Source organism: Euprymna scolopes, chromosome 37 (genome assembly GCF_053919585.1).
Source record: "Euprymna scolopes isolate OS-2025 chromosome 37, ASM5391958v1, whole genome shotgun sequence".
Lineage (NCBI taxonomy): Eukaryota > Metazoa > Mollusca > Cephalopoda > Sepiida > Sepiolidae > Euprymna > Euprymna scolopes.
Genome location: NC_136518.1, coordinates 81,081,268 through 81,099,047, shown reverse-complemented (window position 1 = coordinate 81,099,047; position 17,780 = coordinate 81,081,268). Strand labels below are relative to the sequence as shown.

The 17,780-nt window shown below is 34.3% G+C and overlaps 1 protein-coding gene across 3 annotated transcripts in view; it reads left to right on the top strand.

Annotated features, from left to right (window-relative positions):
• Window positions 1–17,780, top strand: part of LOC145261251 (uncharacterized) — a 116,796-nt gene that overhangs the window by 95,702 nt on the left and 3,314 nt on the right. For all 3 annotated transcript variants that reach the window (XM_080119643.1, XM_080119642.1, XM_080119645.1), the window contains 4 exons: window positions 375–538; window positions 7,175–7,250; window positions 11,332–11,503; window positions 16,414–16,489. In XM_080119643.1, the coding sequence (XP_079975769.1) occupies window positions 375–538; window positions 7,175–7,250; window positions 11,332–11,503; window positions 16,414–16,489 (488 nt within the window). The remainder of the gene's footprint in view (window positions 1–374; window positions 539–7,174; window positions 7,251–11,331; window positions 11,504–16,413; window positions 16,490–17,780) is intronic.

Sequence of the window (17,780 nt, the reverse complement as noted above, 5' to 3'; positions counted from 1 at the left end):
GGCTTTTTTCATAATTTTTGTGAAAAAAATTTAATTTTCTTTATGGTTACAAATTATGATGCTTTATTTTCATAAAAAAGCAAAAAATTAATTCATTTTTTTTACTACTGAAAACCATAATTTTAGTAAAAGTGTTTTTGTTTAAACAAAATATTACATTTTTAAAAATCTGCACAAGTACCTTACAATCATGTCATGAATTTTAAACCAAATTGGAATAAGGATTCTAGACATATTATATTGATTTTAATCTTCGTAAAGAAGCATAAACATTGTGCAAAACTGTTCTGTTCTAGGAAATAATTTTACCTATCCTGGGACAGGTGTTCTTCTAGCCAAATTATAATTATAATTGTTAATGTTTTTTTTTCCAGTGTTTTCACGATGACCTCTGTTCACAAAGAAATCGTTGATGCAAAGACAGTCGCAGTAGAAATGAAGCTGGTGTTATCAGAGAATTCACAGTCGATTTCCGATGGCAAGTTGCAACTGGGAGAAAATGTCAAATTAAAAATTGAAATCCTCAAAGATAACTTTGGTAAAGTTGATTCTTTTTGTTGCGATTGTTGATTCTAAATTATTGCTGATTTTAAATTATATATATATATATATATATATATATATATATATATATATATATGATGATTGCTGCATCTTTCTAGATGATCGCTGATATTTTGAATTCTCCCCATCTCGTCGTCCATGCTATCTCAGATGATTCTACAGTCCAGCCGCAGATTTGCACATCTTGTATATATATATATATATATATATATATATATATATATATATATATATATATATATATATATATATATATGCATGCAAGAGGCTCGGGTTCTGAATCCCGAGTTTGGATATGTCTAACTGATGAACTCAAATGAGGACGAAACTCGAGTCTTTGACTTCCGGTTTGTTGGCTGGCATGGCTCTTGTGGGCTGCGACGTGGTTTGGCTGTGGAAGTAATTATATAATCTCTCACATTCTGAAAATTCTATTACTAATTTCTCGCTAGGTTAGAATGTTGGACAGCATCGTTCTAGCAAGTATAAAATTCCTACGTGTGAGACATCGGCTTTGGTTATAGCTTGGTTGGATGACCGCATCCCTTGTTCGAGGCAAAGTAGATCCATTTCATAGTTGGATTTCGCTGCAGTTTGCTTGATCTGTGTTAGTTAATAGAATTTCTTGTGTGTGGGGCAGGTTTGTTCAGGTGGCAGAGTGCTTGCCTCGCATGCAAGAGGCTTGGTTTTTCAAACCGAGTTTGGATATGTCTAACTGATGAGCTCGAATGAGGTGGAAACTCGAGTCTTGGACTTCCAGTTTGTTGGCTGGCATGGCTCTTGTGGGCTGTGATGTTGTTTAGCTGTGGAAATAATTATACAATCTCTTACATCCTTTTTGATGTGTGTGTGTCAGTGTGTGTGTGTGTGTGTGTGTGTTAGGGCGAGTGTGGTGCGTTGCGTGTGTGTATGCGTGCGTGTGGACTGAGATCTGTGATTTCTTTTTTGATATGTGTGTGTTTGTGTGTGCGCATGCCTGTGCGTATATACATGTAAGTTAGGGCGGGGGTTAGGGTGTTGCTTGTGTGTATGTGTGTGTATGGGTTAATATTTGTGATTTCTTATTTTCACATGTGCGTGTGTTTGTGTGTGTGTGTGTGTGTGTGTCTGTGTCTGTGTCTGTGTGTGTGTGTGTGTGTGTGTGTGTGTGTCTGTGTCTGTGTCTGTGTGTGCGTGCATGTGTTTGCACATGTAAGAGAGAAAGAGGGAGATAGACGTAGGAGATCTAGATAGGTATAAGCTCGGTCCCCAATCTAAACATACATACACATATACATCATACATACACATATACGTCATACATACACATATACATCATGCATACACATATACATCATACATACACATATACATCATACATACACATATACATAAATACATGAACATACACAAATGAAATGGAAAATAAATGATAACTATATATATAGATATATAATGAATGAATGACAAAAGTCTATATTCAAAAGTTCATGATGTTGACCATCTTACAATTTATTCCTCTAATTTAGTTGACATTTACAATTCTTGACAGTATGTTTTGTAGCACAAAATCAATCACTTAATTATTATATCAATCAGTGAATTTATTTTGCCCTTAACTCATCAGAAGAAATATATATATATATATATATATATATATATATATATATATATATATATATATATATATATATATATAAGTGAAAGAAAATTAAAACTGTAAGTTGAACTTTACAATCAAAATTTATTGTTCAACTGAATTCTCCAAAAAACAATTTACAAAGTCCTTATTCTGCTGTGTTTCAAAGAATGCTATTCTTATTATCCCTCTTCTCATCAGAGGACATAAAGAAATACGCAAATTATATTTGTAGCAATGCTGGAATTTGCTAGTTATGGCATTGAGTGAAACTGCAATTTATTTTAATCATAAATTGTCAAGAAAAACAATTTAAAAAATCTTGGATATGTAAAAAAATATAAAAACAAACCGCGCATAATATTTCAGCTTGCATGAAAATTCTCTCAAGGTAATCCGAAAGGCGAAAATAGTTCTTTAAAGAAAATGAAGTCGAAAATTAAAAATCTGTGCAGTAGTCCAAAGAGAAGTTGATCTCCAGTCAAATGGCATCAAAAATAAAAAGAAGAGAACAATAGCATATCATCTTTCATCACCATTTAATTAGAACGTTTTATTTATATATATATATATATATATATATATATATATATATATATATATATATATATATACAGGTTGGTAGTACTTAGTGAACAGTAGTCTGAGATGTTGGAAATTTTCTGTCTCTATGTCTATACTTGCGGCCATATCACTAGTAAGGGTGCTGGAGGTAAACGTTTTCATCTGGGCTGACGTTAACCGCCTTATAGTCAGGGACCCGAACCTTGGAATAACCACTAAGGAGGCTGTCCTATCAGCAGGTGCAAAGTACTGGGGCTGCTGTATTGCCATTTGGTGAATGGATTCTGGACCATGCTGTAGTCTCTGGTGGGGCCTCTCGATGCCATACTAATCGGTAGTTGGTATGGCTTTACCTTATTATGTGCTACAAAAAAAAAAAAAAAAAATTCCTGTCTTTCCTCTCTTACTTTCCCTCTCTGTTCTGCTCTAACCAAGTATGCTGACCTGTTGCACAAACCCCAAAATCCTCAACATGAAATATTTCAAAAAAGAAAACACGAATAAACCTAGAACCCCATCCTCCTACGTAGACCCCTACTACCATATCTCCTTCTCCAACATTAGGGGTCTACGTTCTAACCTTTCAGAGGTTGAAACCCAATTACAGGAGACGAAATCTGACATATTCTTTCTAAGCGAAACTGGAATAGGGCCGACCACCTCCCTAGATGAGTTCATAATTAAAGGATACTCTAACCTAACATCTAAATCTGACCCCCAAGATCGCCACGGACATGAAATATGTGCCTACATTAAAGATGGCTTCCCATGTGGCAGGGATATCTCCAGAGAAGACCCTAATTTACCTTATATGTGCTTCCGGGTTGCACTTGCTTACACCACCGCATTTATATTTGCCCTCTATCGCCCCCACAACAGTGGAGTTACTATCTTTAAGAGTATATCAGAAAAAATTGACCACATCCTGTCTGCTCATCCCTCGGCTAACATTCACATTTGCGGTGACTTCAATGTTCATAATGTGGAATGGCTGACCCACTCAAATAAGTCTGATGAGGAGGGGAGGTTCTGTCATGATTTTGCCATTGCCTATGACCTCACTCAGATTGTCCGCGAGCCCACCCGTGTGCCCGATAGTACCGGTCAGTTCGCAAGCCTCCTAGACCTTTTTCTATCCACTTCCCCTGAGCTATGTTCATGTTCCATTCTATCTCCTCTGGGATCCTCCGACCACTGCGTCGTATCAGTTAAGATAAAAATGAAATATAATAAATCTACAGACGTACCTCTCCACCGTACTGTATACCGATACTCTATGGCGGACTGGGATAGCTTCCGTACATTCATATCTGATCTCCCTTTCCATTCTATGTTTAAAAAGGATGTGTCCTCTATAGTATCAGATCTGACCGAATGGTTACTTGTAGGCATAGGCCAATACATCCCATCCAAAAAATTCCAACAAAAACCTAACAGCCAGCCATGGTTCTCCCCTGAATGTGCTGCTGCCATCGCACACAGAAATCACTTTTTCCATAGCTACCAATGTAATAGATGCACTGAAACTAAAGCTGCTTTCAGAACCGCCAGCAACCATTGTAAAAGAGTAATAAAAAATGCAAGAGAACTATATGCGCAATCCGTTAAGTCCAAAGTAGCTGAGCAGCGGCTTGGTTCCCACCAGTTCTGGCAAATAACAAATAGGATCTTGAACAGAAACGTGCGCTCTATCCCAACCATTATCAATGGACCAGAGGTGATCTCGACAGCATCCGACAAGGCCAAACTATTTGCCAAAAACTTTGCGGCAAATTCTACCCTGTGTGACAAAGGCCATCAACTCCCCATATTCCCTCCTATAACAGACAACACGCTATGCAACATACAAATATCTGTGCATGAGGTTGCCAAGCTAATCAAGAACCTTGACTCCAGTAAAGCAACTGGTCCCGACGGTATTCCAATTATAGTGTTAAAAAAATTACAACCAGAACTTGCCCCCATACTTTCAAAACTGTTTAAGCGTTGCCTTAAGGAGAAGTGCTTTCCAACACCCTGGAAAACATCATCAGTATGCCCTGTATTTAAGAATTCATGTGATAAGTCATCTCCCTGTCAGTACAGACCAATAAGTCTCCTGTGTGTCATGAGTAAGTTGCTGGAATCCACAATAAATAGAGAAGTAGTCAACCACCTCAGCAGAAATAACCTTCTTAGTGACACACAATATGGTTTCCGCTCTGCTAGATCTACAGCAGATGTGCTAACGGTTATATCTCATAGGATTAGTGAATCTCTCGACGAAGGCTTCATTTCTAGGGCAATTGCTCTCGACATATCAAAGGCCTTCGATAAGGTTTGGCATAAAGGCCTACTACACAAGATTTCCAGCTACGGTATAACTGGAAATGTTTTCTCTATCATTAAATCATTTCTATCTGATAGGCTCATAAGAGTAGTGGTTGATGGGCAGAAATCAGAGGCCCTCAGTATTAATGCTGGAGTCCCTCAGGGGTCCATACTGGGCCCAACTCTCTTCCTGATCTACATCAATGATCTCCCAAAACACATACTAAAATCTTTCATTGACATCTATGCTGATGACACGACCATCTATGGCAACACATCAAAGGCCGTAAATGATGATGTTCTCTCTGATTCTCTCTCCTCTGATCTTGAGTGCATGGTACAGTGGGGAAAGAGGTGGCTGGTTACCTTTAATGCATCTAAGACCAAGCTCCTATCTCTACATCATAAACGCTCTGATCCCCATCTGGCATCAATTGAAATGGATGGCTCTCGTCTAAGGGAGGCCCCAGGATTTGATAAGCTCCTGGGTTTGACCTTTACACCTGATCTGAAATGGAACACGTACAAGTCTGTGGCCAAGGTCACTGGGAAAATGGTGGGATCCTTCTACCGCTCCAGAAGATATCTCACTAATGATGCAATTCTCTATCTATATAAAAGCCAAGTACGTCCAAAGATGGAGTACTGCTGCCATATCTGGGCGGGGGCTGCAACAATCAGCCTATCCTGCCTTGACAAGTACAAAATAGACTCCGTGGCTTGGTGGGGGATGCCCTTTTCTCTAGCCTGCAACCTCTCTCCCACAGAAGAGACGTAGCAAGCCTGTCATTGTTCTATCGTTACTTCCATGGCAGGTGCTCGTCTGAGCTCCATTCTCTGGTCCCCCCTCGCCAATCTTTCTCAAAAAACACCCGACTAGCTGAAACCACCGTCAATAATTTTCCCCACTTCCTATCTGTGCCTAAATCAAAACGTAGATACCATGAACAAAACTTCTTTCTTAGAACTGCACGCCTGTGGAACTCTGTTCCGCTTGCCTGTTTCCCTCCCGACTTCAACCTGGATGTCTTCAAGTCCAACACAAACAAATTCCTGATGAATCGCCCCCCCCAAGTAATGACACCTTCCAATTCTCCAATACTATTGCTACACTATCCCTTTGATTACTGTACACACAATAACCCTTATCCCTGAGTGGCCATTGGGCCTTGATAAGTGGTGAACTCCATGTAAAAAAAAAAAAAATATATATATATATAATAAATTCCACAGCTAAATAACGTCGCAGTCCACAAGAGCCATGACAGTCAACGAACCGGAAGTCCAAGACTCGAGTTTTGCCCTCATTTCGGCTCATCAGTTAGACACATCTGAACTCAAGATTCGAAACCTGAGCTTCTCGCATACGCGATAAGCACTCTACCAACTGAGCAAATGTCCTACACACAAAAAAAATTTATTGACTAACACAGATCAAGCAAACCACACCGAAGTCCGTCTGTGAAATAGACCTACTTCATCTCGACAAGGGACACCGTCATCCAACCAGCTAATAACCCCAAGCCGATGTCTCACAAGTAGGAGTTTCAACTAGATAGGATAATGCCATTCAGCAATGCTAACCTAGCGAGTAAATTATAATAGTATTTTCAGAATGAAGAGATTATATATAATAAATTCCACAGCCAAATAACGTCGCAGCCTGCAAGAGCCATGACAGCCAACAAACCGGAAGTCCAAGACTCGAGTTTCACCCTCATTTGGGTTCATCAGTTAGACACATCCGAACTCAAGTCGAACTTGAGTTCGGATGCGTGTAATTGATGAGGAACATGGGAACAATTAAAAAATTTTATATTTCAAATTTGTATTTAAAATATGTTTTTTTTTGTTTCATGAATCAGAGAGAATACTTTCTTCTGCTTCACTGATTTCTACAGTACTTCTTCTTCTTCTTCTTCTTTTTTTTTATTTCTTCTTCTTTTTTATTTCTTCTTCTTCTTTTTTATTTCTTCTTCTTCCTTTTTTATTTCTTCTTCTTCTTCTTTTTATTATTTCTCTATTAATAATTGTAAAAATTTTGTAAATTTATCAGAAAAATACTTTATTCATTTTTCACATTTTCATTTTTTAAAAAGTTTTAATTTTCTGCTTCAGCAAAACGGGCCCATGTCACATTATGTTATGTCCATGCTGATAAATTAAACAAGACGAAACTCTTATTTTACAACAGGTAAAATTATTTTTCTTTAAGTATTATCTTTCTGAAATTTTTTAACATGAAATTTGATAATTTGTGTTATTTGATTTTTTTTAACATGAAAATGGATAATTTATATTGTTTGAATTTTTTTAACATGAAAATTGATAATTTATATTATTTGAATTTTTTAACATGGAAATTGATAATTTATATTATTTGGATTATTTCATGGAAAGTTGATAATTTTTATTATTTGAATTTTTTCAATATGAAAATTGTTAATTTTTTTGTTAATTTTTATTATTTGAATTTTTTAACATGAAAATTGTTAATTTTTTATTCTTTGAATTTTTTTAACATGAAAATTGATAATTTATATTATTTGAATTTTTTCAACATGAAAATTGATAATTTATATTATTTGAATTTTTTAACATGAAAATTGATAATTTTTATTATTTGAATTTTTTCAACATGAAAATTGATAATTTTTATTCTTTGAATTTTTTCAACATGAAAATTGTTAATTTTTTTGTTAATTTTTATTATTTGAATTTTTTAACATGAAAATTGTTAATTTTTTATTCTTTGAATTTTTTTAACATGAAAATTGATAATTTATATTATTTGAATTTTTTCAACATGAAAATTGATAATTTATATTATTTGAATTTTTTCAACATGAAAATTGATAATTTATATCATTTTAATTTTTTCAACATGAAAATTGATAATTTTTATTATTTTAATTTTTTCAATATGAAAATTGTTAATTTTTTTGTTAATTTTTATTATTTGAATTTTTTAACATGAAAATTGTTAATTTTTTATTCTTTGAATTTTTTTAACATGAAAATTGATAATTTATATTATTTGAATTTTTTCAACATGAAAATTGATAATTTATATTATTTGAATTTTTTAACATGAAAATTGATAATTTTTATTATTTGAATTTTTTCAACATGAAAATTGATAATTTTTATTCTTTGAATTTTTTCAACATGAAAATTGTTAATTTTTTTGTTAATTTTTATTATTTGAATTTTTTAACATGAAAATTGTTAATTTTTTATTCTTTGAATTTTTTTAACATGAAAATTGATAATTTATATTATTTGAATTTTTTCAACATGAAAATTGATAATTTATATTATTTGAATTTTTTCAACATGAAAATTGATAATTTATATCATTTTAATTTTTTCAACATGAAAATTGATAATTTTTATTATTTTAATTTTTTCAACATGAAAATTGTTAATTTTTTTTGTTAATTTTTATTATTTGAATTTTTTAACATGAAAATTGTTAATTTTTTATTCTTTGAATTTTTTTAACATGAAAATTGATAATTTATATTATTTGAATTTTTTAACATAAGAATTGATAATTTATATTATTTGATTGATTTTCTTCAGGCGTATCAGGCTGAACTCAGGAATATTTCTGACAAACTCGGGAATCTTTTGCCGAACTCAGGAAACTTTTTACCGAACTCGGGAATCTTTCTGCCAAACACAGGAATCTGCACAGAATTCCGAACGGAACCCTTTATTTAATTCATGGGGATAGTATACTCTTGTTCTGTTAGCCATGACTTGGTAGATATCCTAAGTAATTCACTATTGTATTATTTTTTTGAGGATTAAGGTCATATCCAGAATTGGCTGATATAGAAATATATATATCGTTATATATAATAATATATATATTTATATATGATAAGTTGTTTTTTTTTATTTCACCTGGAAAACAAAATGTATCACCTTACTTAATTGATTTATTACTGTTAAGATTAATTTGCTAAAATAAACTGAACTCAAAATAACCGATAGTTACCAAATCTGCAATCAAAGAAAATAGAGTTGTGAATTTAAAGTCCCCCAAAACATGCTTTGTATATTAATAAATAGTGATTGAATGACGATCAACGAATGTTTTACACCCCTACATTTTTATTGTCATCGAAATCCGTGAAATAGCCCATTTTTCAATCAAATCAATTGATTGCCTGCTCTAGTTGGGGACCCATCGCGGTGCACCAGAAGAAATCTTCACATGTCTCTCTGAACAATACATTGTAGTCTACATTGCACTGTAGAGAAACTACTGTTGATTTTATAGATTATTTTTTTTATATAAAATGACTTGAATTAAAGTTTAAAATGCAAAATTCAAGTATCATGCTTCAATTGTGCTCTGAGCAGAAACATTCATTTCGAACGCGCCTCTCTCATATCAAAAAACCTACTATTGATTTTATATGCTTAGTCTTACTGCTTGTTTGGTGGTAATGGCATGAATTTAAGTTTAAAGTGAAAAAGTCAAGTATCATGATGCATTTGTGCTTTAAAACGAAACATTCATTTCGAACGCGCCCCTGTCATAGCAAATAACTTACTGTTGATTTTTTATGCTATGCTTTTCGGCTTGTGTGGTGATCAAACTTCTCAAATGCACTTATGATGTTAGGCTGTGTAAGGTGTTAAACTTTGGTTAAAATCGCTTGTTCCTTCTTACATGGGATTATTTCGATTATTGATTATCGATACCTATCGAAGACATTCTGATACAAAACCTATCTAAGAACACTGCCAGATACATAAAGTACATTTGTGTAAAATTTCATCAAAAATCAGCCCAGCCGCTTTCTAGTCCATAGGGAACAATTGCATGCAAACACACACACAAAATTCCTTTTATATATATAGTAGAAATAAATTGCAAGATTGTACATAAATTTATGACTCCTAAAATCATACTAGAATTGTTCATGGCACAGTAGACAAAGTACTTGATACAATTCGGTTGTAAAGTTACACTCTTCTGAAGGTTGAAGGTTTAATCCTCAAAAAAATAATACAATAGTGAATTACTTAGGATATCTACCAAGTCATGGCTAACAGAACAAGAGTATACTATCCCCATGAATTAAATAAAGGGTTCCGTTCGGAATTCTGTGCAGATTCCTGTGTTTGGCAGAAAGATTCCCGAGTTCGGTAAAAAGTTTCCTGAGTTCGGCAAAAGATTCCCGAGTTTGTCAGAAATATTCCTGAGTTCAGCCTGATACGCCTGAAGAAAATCAATCAAATAATATAAATTATCAATTCTTATGTTAAAAAATTCAAATAATATAAATTAACAATAAACAATGAAAAATAGGTTATTATTAGGATTCTTCGGACTATTGTTGTCATCTTGAATGTTATTTTCACAAAGTTTCCGACTTTCTTCATTTCATGAGCAGATTTGTTCCCCTCCCCCAGAACTGCTCGTTTGTGAAACACAAAAAAAGAAAAAAAAAGTCCATTTTGTCTAACTCTAGCTATTTTATTTTGAATTCAAGAATCTGTATGTGGAGCTTGATTGTTTTGGTTCCATCAGCCATAGAGTAGAAGTCTTAAGTAATTCTAAATTATATACTTAGTATCGCCTGCGATGCATATTCAATCTTCAACATCAAGAGGAGACAAAACTGATTATGGAGTATATGAAAGTTATCTCCCTTAATTTAAAAATTTTTTTTATAACATTTTCACCCCAAACAAGGCACGTTGCCACTTTGATGTAGGGGGCTACTATCAGGGACAAAAGCTACAGGGGTACTATGTAAGGAGTTGGGCAGCAAGATGTCGGTTCACGTTACACTTGAACTTCTGCATGTCAGTACAGGGGAAGCAAGGATTCAGAAGGGAATTCCAAAATCTAGCGGTTCTGGAGAAAAAACTACTGGAGTAGAACGCTCTTTTACATCTAGGGATCTCTACTGTGAAGGGGTGGGATTAAGCTACTTGTCGGGTTCGTCTGAGGTATTTACGTCGAGGGGGTACAAATGCTTGCAGTTCATCAGAGCAAGCACCGTTAAAGTACTTGTAGAACAGGCAGAGGGATGCAATATTTTGTCGATGGAACAGAGGCTGAAGCTTAGATGACAGTTCAGGACCTATCAGGTTGGCGACTCTCTTTTGAACCTTGTCTAGGAGCGAGAGACTAGTAGCAGATGCACCAGCCCAAATATGACAAGTTTGATTTTATTGAAAAAAAAGGACTGAATGCGCCCAAAATATATACAAGTAATATTTCAGTTTTTATTTTGTTTTCCATGCAGATGCCCTGTCAGCAGTTTTCCGGTGCTGATAAATTTTACGACTAATGAAAAGAATCCGCATGTAATTGAATCTACGGACTTCGAAGCCTTCAAGTTTGACAAGAAGACCAACGTGCAATTCAGTTGTTTAGTGGAACTTTGTTCTGATGAAAAAGATCTTTATTGTATGTCAGTAAGTACAACCAATCTGTACGTGAGATATATTGTTAGAATTTGGTTCGATTACGTATTTAGTCTTCGAAATATATATATAATGATAAGAATCTATCTATCTATCTATCTATCTATCTCTCTATCTCTCTCTCTCCTTCTCTCTCTCTCTCTCTCTCTCTCTCTCTCTATATATATATATATATATATATATATATATATATATATATATATTTATTTATGAAAACAAAGGGATGTAGTGTTTACCTGATATACACAATGGTAAACCTCAAACTAATATAAATAATAGTATTTATATATAGAAAATGTAATCCCAACCGAATTTAAAAAGCTCAATACACAATAGAGAGTAGAGCTTATATATATATATATATATATATATATATATATATATATATATATATATATATATATGTGTATATATATATATGTATATGTATATATATATATGTATATATATATATATATATATATATATATATATATATGTATTATGTATATGTATATATATATATATGTATATATATATACTTCAGAATAAAATTATCCAACAATCAGCTGGTATGGAAACCTATGATTACAAGATTTACAAAATATTACTGGCAGTAATATTCTATAAATACTATCCCATCTAAATAAGATTTGCTCAATATACAAGATAGAAAAAATAAATCAAATTTTAGTTATTCAATAAATTTAAAAATTTATTACGTGCAATTTTTGAGTTTCAGATCAAAAGATTTTTATTATTCTATGTAAGACAAAGAATACATTAGAAATATTTTAACTCCTTATCCTATAGGATTTCGATGTGTACCATCTCTTCAGAGGAGAAAATATTAGCAAATAATTATAATGGTTTGCACCTTATTTGCTAAAGTCAGTGAGACATGGAGAATTACAATTAAAAATTGATTAAGTAATTAAAAGTTGCTAAAGTCAGTGAGACATGGAAAATTACAATTAAAAATTGATTAAGTAATTAAAAGTTATGGTGTAAGGGAAGTTAAAGAAAAGGATATAAAAGTTAACATCCAAATTGCATGCTAAAATCCGAAGTGAATGTCTTTGAAAGCAGTGTGTCAAAATGATCCAAACTGTATTTTGAGTAAACTTTTTTACCGGACCCATTATAGAAACAAAGAAAAATTGCTCCAAGGAAATGCCTAATGTGAGGTGGATTACTCAATGGGTCAAAACAAAATTGGAGCAAAAGAAGGAAGTTCACAAGTTAACCAATGTATTTCTTTTTCTTCTCTTTATATTAAACTAGCAGGGGTGCCCGGTGTTGTCCGGGTGTTTGTAGGTGTGTGAAAAAAAAAAACTTGTTAGCAGGCAGGCAGGCAGGCAGGCAGGCTCGAACCTGTGACGTGAAGGCGGAAAAGAATGTGAAAGAAAAGATGAGAGTTTACCGCTGCACCATGACGCGAGCAGAAGTGAAATGTGTTCAAATTTAATGTGTTCATAAAGAAATGAATGAGTTCACGTTTTCTGCCGTATTTGTTTCCCCACGATGTTGGGGAAAACCAGCTCTCCCCCTCCCCCAAAGGGGGAGCTCTGGCAGTATCCAAATGAATAGTAATTGTCTGATATGAAGGGTTTCCCTCCACATTGATCATTGCCTTCAAAACGTCCCGGCCAAGAAGGTTGAGAAGCAGTTGAATTTGCTTCGATCAGTTTCACTTTATTTATACGAGAAAGACAAACAAACACTGGAAATCAAAGATTTTTTTAAAAACTCGATCAAAATAAAGATAGAGACGACGTCGATTTTCGAGTCCGAGATTTTATAATCTAGGGAGTATAAAATAGTAACCGACGCAAGAAGCCCGGTGAAAAAAGCCTTTCGCGGACGTATACGAACGTGTGCGCTCATTTAACCTTTTATATTATACTAGTTGGGGGTACCCGGCGTTTCCCGGGTGTTTGGAGGTGTGTGTGGTTTTGGGTAAATCAAAACACCCGGGCGTTTGTGTCGGGGGAGGGGGGTGAAATAAAAAAGTTTTGGTAGGTAAGTATGAAGGATCGAACTCGAACACTTGAGTCGAAGTTGGAAATTAAAGTGTGAAAAAAAAAAGTGTGACGTTAACCACTGGGCCACCACGAAATAGTAACAGAAACGTTTGAATTTATTTAAGTATTAAGAATTGGCAGGTGCCCATACTTTATGAGGTCAACTTTGACTGCGGGGCAGTATTTTATTTACTGTGGGGCAGGATTTAAAATTTTTTTTTGTTTCCCTAAGATGTTGTGGGGAAAACCAGCTCCCCATAAAAAGGGGATTGTTCAAATTGAATAGCAATAGTCTGATATAAGGAGAAACTCCACATTGATCAAAGCTGATTGCTTTTGGATGTTTCCGGAAAAATGCCAACAGAATTAGTTTCGCTTTTTATTATACGAAAAAGTTTAATGCGGCGATTGAAAAATGTTGAATATTTATCTTTTCAAAGTCGTGCAAATTAAATAGACAGGCGAACCCCGTTGTTAACTCATAGATATTATGATTTAGGCATGATACAAAAAGTTTTAAGAAGAAGTGAGTCGACCGATCGCTTCTTGGAAAAAAGCCTTTCTCGGACATAGACAAAAAGCGAACATACATACATACATTTTCGCTTTTATATTTATAGATAGACTAGCGGGGGTACCCAGCGTTGCCCGGGTGTTTGGAGGTATAAAAGAAAAAAACAAACAGTTAATAGGGAGGGAGGCTCAAACCCGTGATGAACCCATGATGCGAAGGCGGGAAAGAAAGTGAAAGAAAACGTGACATCTTACCGCTACGCTACGAAGCCATAGGAAGTGAAAAGCGTTAAAATTTAGTGATATCAGTCAAAAAGGTGCAGAAGGGAAGGTTGGCTGAAGGCCAGTTCAGCTTTCTGCTGATTCATTTATTTGTTTCCTTACGATGTTAGGGAAACCAAGCTCCCCCAAAAAAGGAGGAACTCTCGAATGAATAGCAATTGTCTGATATGAAGGATTTTCCCCACATTGATCAAAGCTAATTGCTTTCAAACGTCCCAGCACAAAAGGCTGCTGACTGCTTTGCTTTGATTAGTTTTGCTTTATTTATACGAAAAAGACCAACAAACACGCGAACGGATGGAATAGCTAAAATAAAAAAAGTTTTGGTAGGTGAGTATGAGGATCGAACCCGAACCCTTGAGGCAAAGTTGGAAATTAAAGTGTGAAAAAAAGCGTGCAACGTTAACCACTGGGCCACCGTGATATACAATGGAAACATGTTTGAATTTATTTATTTAAGTATTAAAAAACAGAATTGACATGTGGGCGCAATAAAAGTTAACTCTGCTGCTTTTATTTGACCTCATTAATGAGGTCAAATAGAAGTAGCGGACTTAACTTTTGTTGGGTTTGTTTACCCAACTTTGGCTGTTTTTTTCCCCAAGATGTTGGGGAGGGGGAAACCGGGAGTTTGGCCCCACATTGATCAAAGCTGATTGCTTCTGGACGTTTCACGGTGTGATGCCGAGAACACGGCCCGTTTGAATTTAGTTTCACTGTATACTAAAAAGCAGGACAAACAGGGGACAGAGTGAAATAGCGCGAATCTCATAAAAGTCGACATAAATAAATCTAGAGGCGACCCGCGTTCCCAAATCGTAGATATTATTATCTAGGGGGTATGTAGACAGTTCTAAGCGATAGTAACTCCCCCCCCCCGAGAATGGCGGTGAACAAAGCCTTTGCGAGACATACACAAAATGGTCACACACATTTTGCCTTTTATATATATAGATAAGAGATAATATATAGTCATATGAAAACAAATGTCTGAAGATTTGAGTTCAGTTATTCATAGGAGTAGACAGAATTGGGATATAAGGGGGGAGTAATAATAACAGATTACTTATCTCTTAAAAAAAGTATAATCTAAATGCAATGAATGATCCACAGAAAAGAAAAGTCATTATCCAATTTCAAGTTTTCCGGAATTTTAATAGTTCTTTGATAGTCGCGATAACATGTCCGTTCCTTGATTTGCAGTAAGCATAATTCTTTGAGGTGTTTACCCTTTTTTGCTGCATCGATAAATACATATTGACACGTTGACTCTTTGTCCCATGTAGTTATCTCCAGCTTGTGTCAAGTAGGGCACGTAGCAAATTTAACAAATTCTCTACCACGGATTCTATCATCCTGCGTCTCCCCCCTGTGATGGTTAATTTTTGAATTAACTTTTTAAATATTTTCTACCGCATGTGCGTCATTTGCACTCCAATTTTATTTCAATTTATTTTCCTTCCCTCTTTCTTTATGTTTAGAGGGAGAGAATGAATATGCGGAGGGCAAGGGGATGAAGAAATGTGTGACGTGACGGTGAGGGGTATTTGTCTGGGCCATTTCTGTTAGTAGCATGTGGTTGTCATGAATCAAATAAAAATCTAATCAAGGACGGGGGGGGGGAGAATCTTTGCCATCATGCATTTTAACTGACTCGTAATGGTATCACCACTTAATTACGCTCACGCATACCAATAGTACTGATTTCAAAAGTTAAAGCATAATTAATCGTAGCTATCAGCAGAAATCGAAACCAAAACATTTAGCACTCCAGTTGTGTTCCCTCGAGAGATAGGTAAGAAAGATTTAATAGAACACGACTTTAAGAAATGAATTGAATTTGAGTATATTGGCAAGTGGAAATGAACAGTTTGCCTTTCAACTTACCGATATATGTTTGTACGCGTTATTCATCCAAACAACGATTTTACTCATTATAAACCATCCTTGATGTACAATTACTATTTTCTGTTAATTTCAGTGTTATGCTACCAGTAGTTTAAGAGTTTATTGGTTAAATATTTACACACAAACACATATACATACATCTACTGTTTTATATATATATAGATTGTCTGTTTTCTGTTACTTTGATTTTTATAGACTGACTGCACGCAGAAGGGAACCTTTATGCGTTATTATACGGAAGTAAAAACTGCACTTTTTGAAGTTTATTCTGGTGAGTTTGATAAACTTGTTTAACTTTTTTAAGCATATTTTGGAATTTATTAATGTTTCTGAATTTTGGAGAAGAGGATTTGGTGCACATGTACGAGCGGTACCCCACCCCTTATAGTTTTTTTTTTTTATTTTCGTCTTTTTTTCATTTTTTTCAGTGGATTATTATCAAATGGACACTTAATCTACCAGATAATCCAAAAAATAAAATGAAAAAAGTCAATATTTAAATATGTGTAGGGGGTGCTCAATTTCTAATGCAACATTCTAGTAAATCGATCACCCATTTTAGAACCATCCGCCGTTTTTAGGCCAAATTTCACAACTTTGGCCTTTTTTTAAAAACTAGTTTAGCCTTTTTTTTTGGAGATTTTTTTTTAAAGTGAAATTCAAAAAGGGCTAAACTGCTTAAAAAAGCCAAATTCGCAAAATTATTATCAAATGGACACTAATCTACCAGATTATCAAAAAAATAAAATGAAAAAAGTCAATATTTAAATATGTGTAGGGGCTGCTCAATTTATAATGCAACATTCTAGTAAATCGATCACCCATTTTAGAACCATCCAACGTTTTTAGGCCAAATTTCTCGAATTTAGCCTTTTTTTTTTTTTTTAAATAGTTTAGCCCTTTTTTTTCAGAGATTTTTTTTTTAAGTGAAATTTAAAAAAAAGGATAAATTACTTAATAAAGATCAAATCTGCAAAATTATTATCAAATGGGCACTAATATTGCTTTTAAAAAACATTTGAAAAAAAACTTATCTGGGCAAAACCTTTGTAAATGTTGGGTGATGAAACTTGAAAATAAACATAAATGTGTTTATAAAATAATCGGAAAAGGGCAAATTTCAAGCAAAATTCAAAAATAGGCCAAACTGCTTAAAAAATAGCTAAATTCAAGAAATTTTGCTTAAAACATTGAGTGGTTCTAAAATGGGTGATCGATTTTCTAGAACGTTGCATTAGAAACTGAGTATTTGATGACCAGCATATAGGAGCCAGTCTATTTATCTTACCATAAACAAAGATGATAAATCCACCGTGTGAGGAACCATCCTCCAAGCTGGCATAGGTAGTATCACAATAGCAAACCACACTTAAATCTGAAGGATTTCCCAGCTGTGGAAAAGATATGGAACTTGTCTTTGATTTTAGCTTCAATAGTGATTTGTTCGCTTCAAAAAGTAACTTCACTTTAGGAGATTTTCCGGTATTACTCATCCTACACACACCAAATGATACATCAAGTCGAGTCTGGGTAGATACTCACATCATTTGACCTGTTAGTCT